Source organism: Erithacus rubecula (genome assembly GCF_903797595.1).
Source record: "Erithacus rubecula genome assembly, chromosome: 1".
NCBI lineage: Eukaryota > Metazoa > Chordata > Aves > Passeriformes > Muscicapidae > Erithacus > Erithacus rubecula.
The window spans coordinates 78,692,844-78,708,727 of NC_136658.1; the positions used below are offsets into that span (position 1 = coordinate 78,692,844).

Below are 15,884 nucleotides of genomic sequence, written 5' to 3' on the forward strand. Positions count from 1 at the left end.
ATAATCTGGAGGAAATTTTACCCATGGGAAGCTGAGATAACCTTTCTCACCCTGAGAGCTGCTTGTAGATCCCACTGCTGCCATCTCCTCCCAAGGTTACTTTTCTGACAAGCCAATGGCAGTTTTTTTCTTTTCAAGCTCTGTCCCCACTGAACAAAAAATGTCAATAAGCAGCAAAGCACTGCTTGCATGTTTGAAAAACCCAGAGCATGCCATGCCTGTATGAGCTGTGCTGAAAAGATAACACACCTAAATTACATCCCACCTGGTGTTGGAAGCAGCAGAGTCACACTTGGACATTTTGTTGCTTTATATGGACTCTCCTTTCTGTACTGCTGTTAGTGCAGTGTGCACTGTGCTGGCAATGTGCTTTGTGAAGCTGTTCAGGGGTCTCTCATGTGATGAGCTGACATTTTAGCAGTAATGGGAGCTGCTGGTAGTGATGGATTTAGAGCATTGCTCTTTTCCTTAAATTTTGTCCATTTTGATTAACCAGTACTCAAGAGCTACTGGGGTGTTTCTTGAATGTAACAAGTCAAAGGATCACTGTACTCAGCCACACACTTCTCTTGTGGAAGCTGGAAGTAGCTAAGGCAGATTGCTCAGTTCCTGAAAGCCAATTCCTTTTCTTTATTCTACTCTTCCACCTTTGAGAAAGAAAACAGCTCCCACCTGAAGCTGTTTTCCCCCATTTCTCTTAGTACAATGGACTAAAGCACTATGGTTAAGAAATGGCATCACAAAGTACCTTTATTTTATAGTATCTCTTTGAACAGAAAAAGTCAAAACTTTCATGAAGAAACAAAACAAACAAACAAACAACAACAAAAACAACAAAAAAACCCCCACAACAAAACAAAACAAAAACAAACAACAAACAAACAAACAAAAACAAACCCAAAAGCATGAATTTCTAATATTTGCCTAATGTGATTTCTCTTTATGTTGTAACACTGATGTAGAGCTCTTGTTCCTCTGAACTGGCCAGAGGATGACACACAGAGGCTGTTTACAAAAGCTGACATTAGGCACAGGATGTTTATCTCTTTGTACTGCCTTTAAAGTTAGAGGTGCTGGAATGGATGACTCAGAGAAGAAGCAGCTGAATTTAGGTGCTCTGGCTTGCCTGCTGAAAGGCTGTAGACAAACTAGGCTGCCTTAAATTGAGAGTGTATCTTTTAATATAAAAACATGCTCAAATGTTATATATTTAAATGTGCTCACTATTTTGATCTGTGCCACTGCACTCACACACTTTGCCAGATGGAGGTCTTCCATTTGTCTTCTTCTTCTTCAGTGGTATATCACAAGCATCATCTTGAACATTAAATCTGCTCTAGAGCTACCCATGCTTTATTATTTCTGCTAATAGTCTGTGAAAGATCAGTGGTCTGTAAAGGGGCACAAAGTTATTCAGGCTAATAAAAGACAGAGAATAATACTGGGGAGAACTTATAAAATGCTCAGCATGCATTTGTCCAAGGTCACATGTTTGTAATAATTTGTAGGACTAGGAGTCAAAATTCTGCAATTTATCACCATAACTGGAATTAAGCATTGACCAGTTCATGGGCAGGATTGCACATACTAGGATTTTTTGTGTGTTAATCAATTTAATATTTTACTCCTGTGAATCTTGGCTGCTAATGCAGAGTGGAGGAGATTATATAGTGCTTGTAGTGTAGAGGCCAGAAATGTCATCAAGTGCATGGAGGAGACACTGTTCTTGCTGCATTTATGTTGTGTCAATATTGTTGTGCAATTGGTTGGTACATGCCTTATTGACCTGAAGGATTTTGTTTGGTTTTGTTTACTGAGAAGTCCTTTTAAAGTAAGCATTTTATGGTCCTGAATAGCATGCAGTGTTCTGTCATCATGCATGTCTGAGCATCACACTTGCATCACAGCCCTTGTGTGAGTCCCAGACAACGTAGGAAAATTCTGCTAATGGGAGTTATGTTTTGTAGATGGGGACTTTGTGTGCTGCTGCACATACCCAGCTGGCAGAATGATAAACCACAAGTTTGTGTCAGCAGTGTAGAATTGCTTTTGCATTTTCCACTCACAGCAAGGACAAAGTGATGAAAAAAGGCAAGTAGACTCCAGTCAGTACTGCTTTATCTTGTTCTCCTCTCAGCTCATGCTCTTTCTTTCCTGAGGTTTGCTCCACTCCCTTTTCACCTGCCACCTTTCTGGAGAGCTTCCCTAACTCTGCAGTGCAGCATCTAGAAGATGTTTTTGACTCATCAAGGGCCCTTTCTGATAAACATCTCCATGGCACTGTCCAGGTTCTCAGAGTCATGCTCAGTTGTTAATAAGCAGGACAGAATTTCTCCTTGCTGCTATGCAGTTGCCCAAGGAGAACTGCTCTGTGGAGATACAGAAACCAGGATGTGATGCACCTGTGAGATGCTTTTTTGAACATCAGTACCTGACTACTGAACAATACTACTGACTACTGTTTTCTGTTATCTTGGGCTAGGAGGCATTTCTTGCTCCTTGCTGAAGAAGTAGCTCTTCCTTGTGCTATCTTCAGACATTGGCTAGATGGGTGGAACAGGCAAAGCAATCCTTCCTGTATTCCTCAGCTCTCTGCAGTTCTGGGCAGTCTTGTAGCTTTTGTTAGAATGTATCCCCTGAATTTGTTTTTAACACAAAGGCATTGAAAGAATAATAGAAAACTGCTGTAATATAAGTACTAAAATCAAGTAGACTTTGATTTATGATTTCTGCTCAAGCAGAGCTGTAGCTGTCCATAAAAATTTCAACATGGTGAGTTAGAGCTGAATGCATAAAAAGTGGTAGTTGGTGGGTGGCCTTGTCTCATCTTAATCTGATCTAAACCAAGCCTAAGTGGTCTTCAGGAATCAAAAAATGCATTTTCCTGTGTTTAGATGATCAGTAAACATCTCAGAGTTACAGCCCTGATAGTTCACTGAAATATCTATCCATTCTTTTTTGCCTCTGAATTTTCTTCCCATGCCAGACTGAAGTTCCCATTTCATGCTTTCTGTGATACAGACACAGAGGAAATGTGCAGTCACAGTCTACTGTGCTGGTGTGGAAAGCCAAGGAGGGAGCTCTGGATGTGAAGAAAGGATGTAATAGTGTGAAGAAGCAGGCAGACAGAAATGGGGAAGCTGACTCTGGTGGTGAAGCTCAGGGCAGTGTGAGCACTTTGGGGCTGTATCAGGCTCTGCTAATGCTGGGCCTCCTCCTGGATTTTGTGGGGCTCAGGGTGTCAGAAAGCTCTCCAGAAGCTACCAGATGCTAGTCATTCAGGCTCTCTCATCTTAGTTACCATGACAAGCAAGTGGAGGGTGTAAAATGCAGGAGCGGGCACTGCACAGTACATGTGCTCAGTAATGTCACACATGCAGCCAGTGTGGCTTTGTGGGGTCTGTATGGACAGCCAAAAAACATTGTGCTGGCTTCCCTGTGGCTGAAAATTGCTGCACCAGGCAGATACTTGTTTGAAGGACAGCAATTTGGGAAAGCATCAATTGTAGCACTATCATATGCACATCTATTCATATGTGGTTAATACCGTAAGTAACTCTGTCTGTTGGGAAATTTTACTCATTCTGTATTTCAATATCTAATAGCTCTCTGACAACTGAGTCATCAAATTATAATAAAAGAATAGAAAAATATTTTTAATAGTGAAAATTTTAGCCAGTGTCTGACAATTATGGATGTACTTGCATTCATTGGAAAAATTATTTAGATAAGAACATGGGATACATCCAGTAGAAGAAAGAAATGCAGGCATGTCTGTCACTGCAGAAGTACCTGAAAGCAAGTAGTACAGAAAAAGGAGAGATAAAATGAGGTAGAATTAGAAATTTGAATATTTTGTTGCATTAGCTGCAGATATTCTGTAGGTAGCTTCTACTCTCCATTTTTGTATTAATAGCATAGAGAATAAGAAAATAACTAGATAGCTTTGAAAACTTGTATTATTAAACTCTGAAACAGAAAGGCCACTATGGTGGTAAAAGACAAGAATTTTGGCATGTTTCAGTTTTCTTGTTAATGCACATTTTTTGCTCATACCTATCCTATATGGAAAAACATTACTATTCTTATTTCTGTGAAGTAATTCAAGATACATTCCTGGTTCACAATCCAGTTTAGTCATTTGCTCACATCATTAATCACTGGTCTATATTAACTAAGGCATCTAAAAAATGTCATGCTTAGTATACTTGTGCAGGCTTCAAAAATATTCTAAAAGCTTACCATTGTTCTTAGCTTCTAAATTTGCAATTCTTCAGTACACTGATAAAAAACCCATGATGGGGCGAAGAGGAAACTCAGTTTGTGCTCCAGGCCCTGAGTCAGCCACGACTTGGAGGCAGATTTTGGCACAGTTTCCCAAGGGTAGCAGTGCCTGGCTCAGCTGTGCCAGGGAATCCACCTCCCTGGCAGAGAGCTGCCATGCATGAGTGAGCACCAACAAGGACTTTGGCCACTTGTGCTTCCACCCTGTGAGCAGAAAGAAAAGTTTGGGGGTTGATTTGTTTGTTTGTTTTCCTTTCTGAAGCATGTTCCCATCTTTTGATGACTGGTGCTTTACAAATACTGAGTAAGATGACATGCTTCCTGAGCAAACAAGTAAATAAGTTTAGTAATGATAGCTTGGCCTGGTGTGCCATTAGTCTGGGCACTGTACAGTCATAATGAAGGACAGCATTTGTTGTGCAGAACTGCAAAATTACGGGAGGGGAGATCAGACAGCTGCAGCAAAAAATTAATTATCAGGAAGGATGAGACTGTGTTGGTCAGGCTAAAATTCTCTCTCTTGGCACACATTATCTAACCACCATTCTTGTTGGCAGTGCAAGGTCAGATAAGGGAAGAGATTAAAATTTAGCTCAGTGGATGTCCTCAGTGGTCTGCTTTTCTTGAATATCTAGCAATTGAGTCAATAACATTGTCAGAGTCTATACTGGTGATGAAGAAGTGGTTGGAACCTGCACTGTGCCACAAAATACCACAGCTGATGAAGGCCTAATGCCTCCTGTACCAAGATAAATATTTTGTATTAAAAGTGACTCCTCCACTGGCAGTGTGGCTGCCTCCTGAGAAGGGATCATGCTTTCCCTAATCTCTTTCCTTGATGAGCTGCCTAATGAAGTGGAACAACAGCAGAGTCAGCATAAAGCTTCATCCAGGTCTTCACTCCACTCATTGTTGCACTAATTATTAATAATTCATTACGAGAAGGTTTTGGATATCTGAGCAATTACAGTGCCATTCATGTGGTTTTATACAGTGACTAGGCCACGGGAGGAATGGCCTGAGCAATTCTCTTCAGTGGCAGAAGTTAATAACTTCTTCATTTCCTTACCATCTCCAGGTGCAGGGCTTCAGTGAAATCAAAGAAAATTGCTGAGCACTTAAAGGTCTGCAGAGAGATCAACAAATTTTCCACTTCTATTAATGGGACAGTGCTGTTGAAATGAGCCACTTTGAAAAAATGTATTTACACTATCTTAACACTGGATAAGCATTGTTGTTTGTCTGTTTTTATTGGAAAAGGATACCTAATAATTTATATACATTCACTAAGACAATTTCAAAGGACTAATGCCTAGGTTCCAAATATATAGGGATTATTAAAGCCTCATACTAAGGAAACTAAAGAAACTGTTCTTCTGGAAAGGAATTAAAGAAGAGTTGTGAATATCTTTTTTATTTATCTTGTTGTTGTGCCTGCAGACCTTCCTAATCTCTTATTGTACTGACATGCTATAAAGAGGCATTATAGCTCAGAGCCTTGGTGGGGACAGGATGAACATCCCTGATGGACCAGGAAGAGAGTAAGAGGAAAAATCTCTTATTACAACCTGTACTGGAGCCTATTTATCCAATAGTTTAATCATCTTATCATGATGGGAATTTTTGAAGAACTGTATCTCTTTAATTTGCCCTTCTTTCAAAGGCTGATGCTTTCATAAGAAGAGGTGGGGGAACCCATGTGCAAGGAAGGGGGTGGCTGCTCCTTCCTGTGGAGCACAGGGCAGCAGCTGTGTGGCCAGGGGAGGGAAGAAAACAGTGAGCCTCTGAAACCCTTTGATGTGGTGGCCAAAATCATGGAGATTGTGCAGAGGTTGCCACAGCTGGGAAATCTGGGAGCTCATTGAAAAGAAACAGGACAGTAAGGGCTCACCCTGCAAGGACACAGTGAAATAATACTGAAACAAATCAAAAGCCTGGCATGCAATATATATATTTTTTAAAGGCTAAAACAGTTTGACAAGGTCATAATTTTCCTTCTTTTTCCTCTTTGCACATCTTCTAAAGAATTTGGATTGTTTGTGTGGGGACAGCTACTGCTGTTGGCAGGGGGCACTACTTCTTTTCACTTCATAACTCTGGCCATGGCTTCATGCAAGGCAAGGCAATCAATGAGGCAGTGCTGTGAGAGTCTGGGGTGGAAAGCTGAACAACTGCAGCTGAATGTTAAGACCTGATGGGTTTAAAGCTGCTGGGGGAATTAAAGTAATATTTTTTATGTTGACCAATTAATTTTGTAGCATTCTAGTGCAGATCAATGGCTAATGCTTTGAACAACAGGACGCTTGTTTGATGTGTTTTATTGGAAATAAAGACATACTGGTATATTTTGAGACACTGACACCCTGCCCCTTGAGCAATCTCGTTGTTGCAGTCCAGTTGCCAGTCCCCTGCCACCCTGCCCTTTGACTGACATCAGCAACCTAGGCAGGATGCCATCCAAAATATTCATGTGAGGTGTGCTCCTCTCAAATCACACTGCCAGTGCCAAAGACAAGGGTCTCTGTGACTCTTACCCACGTGTAAATGGCATTTTTGTGGCTGGTTGTTGCTCCCAGGTGACCTGGACACCAAATGTCCCTGGATGCCCACAGGAGCCACAGCATTTCTTATAATGCTCTATTTGTTTTTAGTGATCAGTGGAGTTGCTGTGTTCAGGGTGTGGTGCTGCTCATCTCTCCTACTGGCAATAAAGTTCTGTTTTATAAATTTTCCAACCACAGGTACTCAGCAGATAATCTGGGAAAAAACAAACGGCAGGATATTTGCATCAGAAAAATAGGGAAACCTTGTGGTGTGTGATGTGCCTTCTCCTGTCCCCATTTGATTTCCAGCTGCCTGTCCTGATCATCCCAGTGCTGCAGCACTGCAGCTTCTCTTCCTAAATGGTAGCAGCAGTGAGAACAGTAGGGCTGGTGCATATTTGCTTTGTTTGATGCCCTCCTTCACCTCCTTTCCCCATATTTGCTCTGTGAAGAATCAATAGTTTAAAAATAGAAATTAAGGGAGGAAAGAGAAAGAAAGAACTTGAGACCAGCTCCACCCATGATTTTGAAGTCTGTTTTCTTTTTAAAACTTTTATTCTACTAGTGATGTTTCACAGGAGTACTTGTTGATGTCTGTGTGTTTTTATATCATTATAACTGACTTAACTCTCATTGTTTTTATCTTTCCTTCTCTCCCAGTGGAGTTTTTATACTGTGATTTGGCTTCTATGAAGTCTATACGGCAATTTGTGCAGCAGTTTAGAGCAAAGAATTGTCCACTCCATGTCCTGGTGAATAATGGTGAGTTCTGTTTTTTTCTTCTCATATCTGCAAGGGAAGATGTGACAGATGGAGGTCTTTCCATCACTTCACATTTCAAACAGATTATCTGAACCATGCAGCAGTTTACCACAAGGCTGCATTTACTGGAATGTCTTTCTGGAGTTAAATTGCATTTTTTGAGAGGTTGTCAGGTGATCAGTCTGAACACTTCAGTGCCACACCTGCTCATGTTGTTATTACAAGTCTGATTCCTTTGCTGTGATTTTTTAGCTCTCCAGCACTAAAAAGAATGTGATTATATAAGAATCCGAGGATCTCTAAGAAAAATAAGAAAGGAAAGAGAAGCTGTAATTTATGCCAGTAGAAAGTCTGTCTTTTCACCTTTATTTACTTTTTCTCCCCTTATGTTTTTCCCTGTATAAACACTTCTTTACTGTGGATGGCTGATGAGCTGGGCTGGGAGCATAATCCACTTGAAATATAATCTGGCAAATCATCCAGCAGCCTCAGAGAAGTCACTGCATAGATCCAGGTGCTACTGGAAAGCTGTTCATAAAACAGCATCCTCAGTGGTCAGAAAACAAATTAAAAGGACAATGTTTGTCTTCCATTCATACAATTATCAAGTGAATCTCTCTGTTCTTAAGGATTTTAGCTTTTGTTATTCATGTTTTTGCTATCTAATTTTGTATTATAGCCACAGTATTTTTGGAACCAAGCTTGTACAATAATTTTCTTCCAGAAATCATGCATGCTTTGCATTTACTGTTCTAAAGGGGAATTTTCACCAGTCTATTTAGCTAGGGGGAAAACCCACCAGCAACAATTTTGTCTTGCTGCTGTTTGGTGCTGTTCTTGTTTTCCAAACTATTTACATGTTAATTTACATTTTAGTAAGACATCCCACAGAATATTTTCTGTTTTTCTGTGCACACTTCAATCCTAGTGAGAGCAAACATGCTGTTAATAAATGGTTTTGTTATATTCATTGATGCCTTAAAGAGCTCTCAGTAAAACAAGTAAATACTGCAATAAAAATTGAAGTGTTTTTTATTTGCTGATTGATATGTAAAATTTTTTTAATGTTCAATCAAGAGTTTATTTTTCTTTGATTAGGGAAAAAAGACTACCATTGTTATTTTAATCATGCAATAATTAGAGGTGGATATTTAAGCTTAGTTATAGTTAATTAGTGGATATTTAAGCCTAGCTACAAAGTCTTTCCAGATTTACTTCTAAATATTCAGAGTAAAAACTGTTACACAGATGGGAACAACACTATTTGAAAAAACATTTTATGGGAAAAGAGCGCACTAGTTTTCAGCCTGAGCAAAGCCAGCATTGTCAGCAGGGGCTTGGAGGAAAAATGATGAGGCTGAAGCAACTGGGAAACCCTCTGGAATACAGGATTTTTTCTACCCTAGCTGCTGATGAATTGGGTTGGATGAAAACTAAATGTGTCTTCTTATCCAAGAAACAAAGTTGTATGAAAATAGTTCTCATAATGTTCCTAAAATGTTACAAGACCAAAGAGTGTAAGCCCAAAACTTCTTTTAAGAAAGGAGGTTAAGAGTAAAATTTGCCTGCTTCAAGCTGTGAATGTATTTTCACATATTTGTGACTTGCAGGAAAGCCATTTGATTTCACTTATGGTTTTTTACCAAATACAGTTCCCAAGAGAAATCTATTGTTTGAGAAAATCCTTTTAGAATCTACAATGAAATGAATGGTTCAATTTGCCTTAACAGAATCACATTCAAAGCAGGTAAAGAATCCCAGGTAAAGAATCCCATAGAATTATGGGTTAGTCTCTTTCCATTGCTGGGCAATGACTCCACTTTTGAATGCTCTTTCTCACATCTTATTTATTTATTTATTTTTAATGGTCCTTTTTATTTCCTTTTGTAAAGAATCTGCAGCATTTAGTAATTTAGTTTTGTTATCATGAAAACCCACTTTCAATAGTAATTTTTGTTTCATAGTGAAAGCCCAAATGTTTCCTTGCTACATAAGAGGAAAATGAACATATCTAGTAGAGGAGAAATGGTGTGATGCAAAAACCACCAGTATTGAGCACAATCAGGAGAAGTACTGGCATTTGGGCTATCTGGTTGGCTTATCCCTCTCTCTTCCTCTTTCCTCCTATTTTCTATTTGTTTTTCTCTTTTGTTTTATTTCACTAAGGAGGATGATTCAGTCCATAATGGACTGCAGAACTGGAAGCACTACTGTCACAAAAGCCTCATCACAGTTGCCTGTTCCACTGCCTTTCCCATAGGTTTGGAAAACCAGACTTTTTGGGAAATCATTTGTATGCATCCCATAACTTCTGATCAACTATTAGCAAGCTAGATTTTTTTTTATTTTTGTCTTCATAGGACCAAGCATTTTATTATCAGGGCTGTACTCCTCTGTTACATTTAGTGTAAAAATGTAAGAATTGTTACACTGAAACTTTTGCACTACATACTAGTATTATTTAATTGCTTAAATCTAAATCTAAATCTTTTAAATTGATTGGTATAATCATGTGCATATGTTAATGAACTTTCAACATATTAACTACATGGATATGTATCCTATATATATGTGAAGGTATATGATATTTGTTGAGGACTTATGCAAACCTGTCAAAAAACTAAACATTTGAAGATGACTTGATAAAAGTTCCAACATTTTACAAGAATGCAAGGTACGAAAATAACATTGAAATATTATTAAAGACAAGGGATTTAATGTGAATTACTGTACTAAGTAAATAATCAATACTACATATCTGACCTGAGATTGATATGAATTTCAGCAGTTTTTAAGGTCACTGGTGATTTTTTTTTTCAAAGTGTCTCTTAATCACTTGTTCTCTATTCCTTACCTAACTCAAGGATTTAGTTGGAAATTAAATTTATACTAAAGTCCTGAGTTTCAAAGAATTCTCCTAGAGTTAAACATCCAGGTCCCACAATAATCATGTGAAGGCTTAGGTATGCAACTAAATAGAGATTAGTGCACTAGTCACCTCCTCTTTTTGTTACAGCTTATATTAGCATGTACATTTAACTTTCTAGTTTCTAATTTAAAAGGAAAAATTTGGTTGAATGCACACATTATTTCAGCTGACAAATAAGGGCCTGTTTTTCCATTACTATGCTTTCTGCATCAGTAATGTGCATGCTCAGCTCTTGGTTTTTAAAATAAACAAAACATATTAAAAATGCAAATATTATTAGAGTATTATATAAACTTTTTTTAATATAAAGCGCTAGTGCTAAAAACAGAAAAATGCTATGACATAGAAAACAAATTCACTTTCTGTAGAAAACAAGGACTAAGCTAAATGGTTGAACTGTGAGCCACAGACAGGGATGCAGCACAAGCAGTGCAGAATGCTTAATGTGACAGAAGGTCAGAAGAATGTGTCTTCTAGTCTGCTAATTAGAAATTGGGTGCCAATTTTTAGTTTGGTTTGGAAAGAACTGTGTCTTTGTACAGCTGAAAAGCATTTAGCAAATTACAGCATGTACACTAGTGTTAATTATTTAATACATTCCTAAAAATGGCATTGCTGTTAAAATGCATTAGTAATTCTCTTGTCTTCTTGTGGTTGAAAAGGAGACAGATACCAAAACACTGTAAAATTCCAAAATTCCAGTAGTCCCTGTTTCATGCCAGAGATGTTTTTTTCTAACCTTGAAGGCAGTAGTTTTCTTTATGTGCTAGAACTGTTCCTCAGCACATTGTAGTTAATGGTTTTGCTTGTATGCTGTTTACAGTACTTAATGATCTTAAAACCAATAGAGCCAAGACAAAAATCACAAGATATTTAGTGACACCAGAATACCTCTGGATGCCAAACATGCACTGTCTACCTCTTTAACACTGAAATGCCAACTTAGAGATTCCAGGCTGTTATTAACAATTATTGCAGTCAGATTACAGTTAATATATTTCAGGTTGAAGCCTATCTAAGGCAATTTAAAATCAATATTCCTGAACTGTTAGCTAATTCAGATGATCATATTTGGTACTTTGTGGATCATCTGAGAAATTATCAGTCTCTTGATAGAATTAATAAGTCTGTATAAGCTTACCTCTTCAGTTTCAAGAGCACATTAAAAGCTGTATCAGTAGCTGAGTATGTGAAATATAAATATTTCCTTGTATTATCTACACACAATCCAGCCATGTGCAGGTCAGCCATAATCCTTTGCCAGGAGTCCTTTGAATAGTCCCATGGATGCTGTCATGGTTGATCATATATTATTCTTGCTCTTGAGTATTTGCAGGATCAGATCAGAAGAAGAAGAGTGAAATTTGAGGGCTGGAACAAGGGCATGTATAAAATGCAAACAATTCTATTCCTACTTACCTACTTACAGGTCATATTTATAGGATTAATTTACTAATAGTTAAATTGTTTGAAGTGATCACAGTGGGATCTATGAAAAGATCCTGTCCCACTGGATTTGGTAAGAGCCAGCTCCCTTGCCTGTAGCAGCTGTAGGCTACACTGGCTATTCTGATCAAAAGAGAAGAAACCTCAGGGATGTGGAAATCCACTGGAGAAGGCCTTGAGGGAAAGTTTGTGAGGAGGGCTGCTGTTACTCCAGTGAAACTTGGATTTAATTGAAATTAATGCTTCTCCTCTAGCCACACAGGAAAGCTGTGGTGAATTGAGGGTATGATATCTCATTAAAGGCCTTCCAGAGTCTTGCTTACAACATCACATTCCATCTTTATCCTTCCTTGAAGACAAATTAGAGCAATACCCCAGCAAAGCTGTGATGGAAAAGGTATAGAGTGATAGGAACAAAGAGAGAAGGGGATGAGCAGATGAGTAAATAGACCCTACCTGTATGCAATGGATGATAAGTACTGGATATCATGGAAGACCTGGGCCTTGGGGAGATGGTTTTACCTGGAAAAGTTAATTTGAGGTGGTGGAGAGATTGGCTTTAAATGGACCTTCCATGTATGGTGGGAAAAAAAGAAGATTCATAAGAACCTTAAGATGTGGTATTAACCTGTTCTAAAATGAGAAGAAACTCCCAGAGCCATATTTTTTCATGAAGTTCAGAGCATGACAGATGCCATCTCAGATTTTGCAGAAGAAATAATCTTTTAAGAGAGCTGGCTGTGGGGAGGCTGGCTGCTCACACACTGCTCTTCCCAGGTATTAGGTGCCTTGGGTACTCTGAGTAACTTGTCTGGGCACATGGGTCAGAGCCCCATGACACTGCTGACAGTATCCAACCTGGCTCATTCACAGAAAATGAGGGTTGTGACATGCCCACATTTATCTGACATATGGACTTTGAGCAGCAGTTGTCAGCTAGAGATTTTATTATACCTGGATAACACTTTTGTCTGCCAGAATTATATTTATCTTATAAGAAGATGTCAGATTTCCTATAAAAGGTTTTATTTTTTTATTGGAAGAACTAATAAGTTAGAGGGGTGACCTTAGACTCTTCTGGCTTTCAAAGAGTAAGGATTTCATTCATGAAAATCCTGACTTTTGTTTGATATTATCTTTATCTTTCTGATTATTTCCAAAGCTTTTTCTCTGTCTGTGATATCAAACACTTTGTGAAAGGGAAAATATCTCAGGCTCCACATGCTGCAGGTTTCTGACCCATTTGCTTTTATGTCTTGAATGTGAATATTTTATCAGTGGAAGACAGATACAAAATTCAGCTATTGATGGATTAGGAAACCCAACCGGTTCTACTTAAGTGCATGGAACATTTGCCATTGGCTTTTCTGAAAGGCAGGAGTGAGCCATGTTTTATTTTTACTTAATCCTTTCATAGCTTTTAGGTAAAAATATTTTTGACACAAATTGCAAACTGAAATATTTTACTTCTGAGAGAATATCCTATTGAATTAGAAAGCTGTGACTGACTTTCCTATTTTCTGATTGTGAGTGGGCTGACTCACCATTGTGCCAACTCAAATAACCAAACAGTTACTGAGCATATTTTTAGGAAACAAAGGTTTGGTTTTTTTTTTCAACCAGACCTAATTAGGAATGCTCTGATTTATTCTAGTGTAAAATCAAAAGCTTGGTTATGGAATGTATTTACTTTTTTTAATTGACACATTTTCCAAGGAATTAGCTGGTGCTGTGTTCACGTGTAGCAGTGTGACACTGATTCAGAATGTGAATCTGTTCCTATGGAAGTATAACAGCTGGTTCATTATGTTCTGAACCTACCAAGATATGATTGTTGTTCTCACACTCCTCTAATGGGAATTGTCTGCATTTTTTCCTTTTCTTTAACTTACTGAGAAACCAAGAACTTGCTTTTTTTTTTCCTGGAAAGATCCATTGCTTTATCTTCTTTGGCACAGTTCATACAGTGCACTCCTCCCTTGTGAACATTATATGTGGGTCTGGGAGAACCAGCAGAAGACATTACTCAGTTTTCAGTTCCTTACTACTTAGCTGAACTTCTAGTCTTTGGGATAAGAGTTTCCATGCCAAGTATTTGCCTTAGGCTGGCTTTTTTTTTTTCTTTGTTTTGTAATGCCAAATAAAACAGTTTAAGACAAATGATAAGGCAAACATCTTAGGAGCTTGGGTTTTTTTTAATGTCAAAAATGATGGCAAGGTTTTTCATAAAGGCTGTGGTGTCATCACACAGTGTGGAATTGAATGCAGACAAGATCTTGTCTTTGTGTCAGTGGTGGCTGCATCTTTTGCCACATATGGAATATTCCCCTGATGGATCAAGTCAGAAGCACTGAATTTTGTAAGCCACCTTTTTTGTGTTCCTCACTGAGTATTTTGCCTATATCAAACATGTCCTGAGTTGAGCCTGAGCAGGTTTTTCTGCCCAAATCACAGCCCTGAGCTGTGGTGGGATGTGCTGCATGCACCAGCACTGAGATGGGGCACCAGCATCCCACCTGCTCTTCCTGGCCTCTGAGCTTGGTGGAGATGGGCACTGGGTCTCACTTCAGGCTCCTCCAGAGGTTAGAGCTGATGGGAACTTGTTCAGTGCTGGAGCAGAGGTTCAGGCAGACTCCTGTGGAGAAGTTATCCTGAGATGAGGCAGGAGAGACCTAATCCTCTGGAGATGTTTCTTCTTTACAACCCCAGGCTTGGTCCCTGTCCTTTATCAAACCTGTTTTCACAGTTGCCAAAGGTCCATGCACATTACATTGTTCCAGCACTGATGCCAGACAGACTAGCAGCTGTCTTTGCATCTCCCCAAGGGTCAAGTGTGTGATATCTGTGTGTCATCCAGGTGTCATTGTTATGCCATGGGATTCTTGCTGTGCTTCATTTTCCTCCCATTTGGCTTTGGAAAATTGCACACACACACACATAAGATGATCCAAAAGACATTAGGAAAACTCCCTCTGTGGAGACTGGGAGCAAGACAATAGCATTGGAAAGCTGCACCAAGTTTCATACATGTTTTTGTTTTTTTTCTTCTAAACTGTTAGGATTTTTACCTTTTCAGCTCTCATACACTATTAATCTGGCATCTGTGTGTGGTCCTGTTGAGACTCAGAACATTTTCCTGGGATACCAATAGGCCTGTGGCATAGCTGCAGCACTGGGCTCTGGGTTAGGGATGTGTCTTAGTGAGCAGCTCTGTCCCAGCTTTTACAGCAGTGCTGTAAATCCACTGCTCTGCAGCCCAGACAAGGCAGCAAGAAGCAGTACCTGTAAGAAGCAGTCATGTGGGCACAGTTGTGCCTCCAGTTGTCACTTCTGGGGACAATTCTTGCAATAAGGCATTGCACTTTCTCGTTGCTCTCTAGCCAGGAGAGAGCCACAGGGCAGGCACGCTCTGGGATTGCACAGCCCAGCTGAGCAAGGTGGAACAAGCAAGCAGGGATAGGCAGCCCAGCCAGGGCATGCTGCTGTATGGAGGTGTTTTACATGTAGACACACCTGCTGTGGAGGTGTTTTTCTGCATGGGTGTGCAGAAGAGAGCAGTTCTGACATTCTGGGAAGCGGGATGGGCTGTCCCACGGGGCTGCACTCGTAGCATTGGGGATGCTGCTGAAGGCATCAGCTAAGAGAGTGCAAAGCCTGTACAGAGGAAGGGCTTTGTGCTCTTACTGAAAGTAACTGTCTCCTAATTTTTCCCCTTGGGAATGTTTTTGGTACAGTATGTATCTCTTCTGTGTAAAGGGCAGGAATTGGGTGAATGTGATTATAAAGGTTCACCTCCTGCTGTGAAGGTGTTTTTGTGTAAGTGTTTGTGGCTGACCTATTGCTTTATCTGCCCAGCCTTTGGCTGATAAAAGAACTTGTGTGAGGGGAATTTGCCTCCAAACCCTCTTCTGTGAGCCTGG

General features: G+C 39.5%; 1 protein-coding gene across 1 annotated transcript in view; it reads left to right on the forward strand.

Moving 5' to 3' along the window:
- DHRSX (dehydrogenase/reductase X-linked) overlaps positions 1–15,884 on the forward strand; it is a 159,488-nt gene that overhangs the window by 94,490 nt on the left and 49,114 nt on the right. Inside the window, exon 4 of the mRNA XM_079307837.1 lies at positions 7,488–7,589. Within this exon, the coding sequence (XP_079163963.1) occupies positions 7,488–7,589 (102 nt within the window). The remainder of the gene's footprint in view (positions 1–7,487; positions 7,590–15,884) is intronic.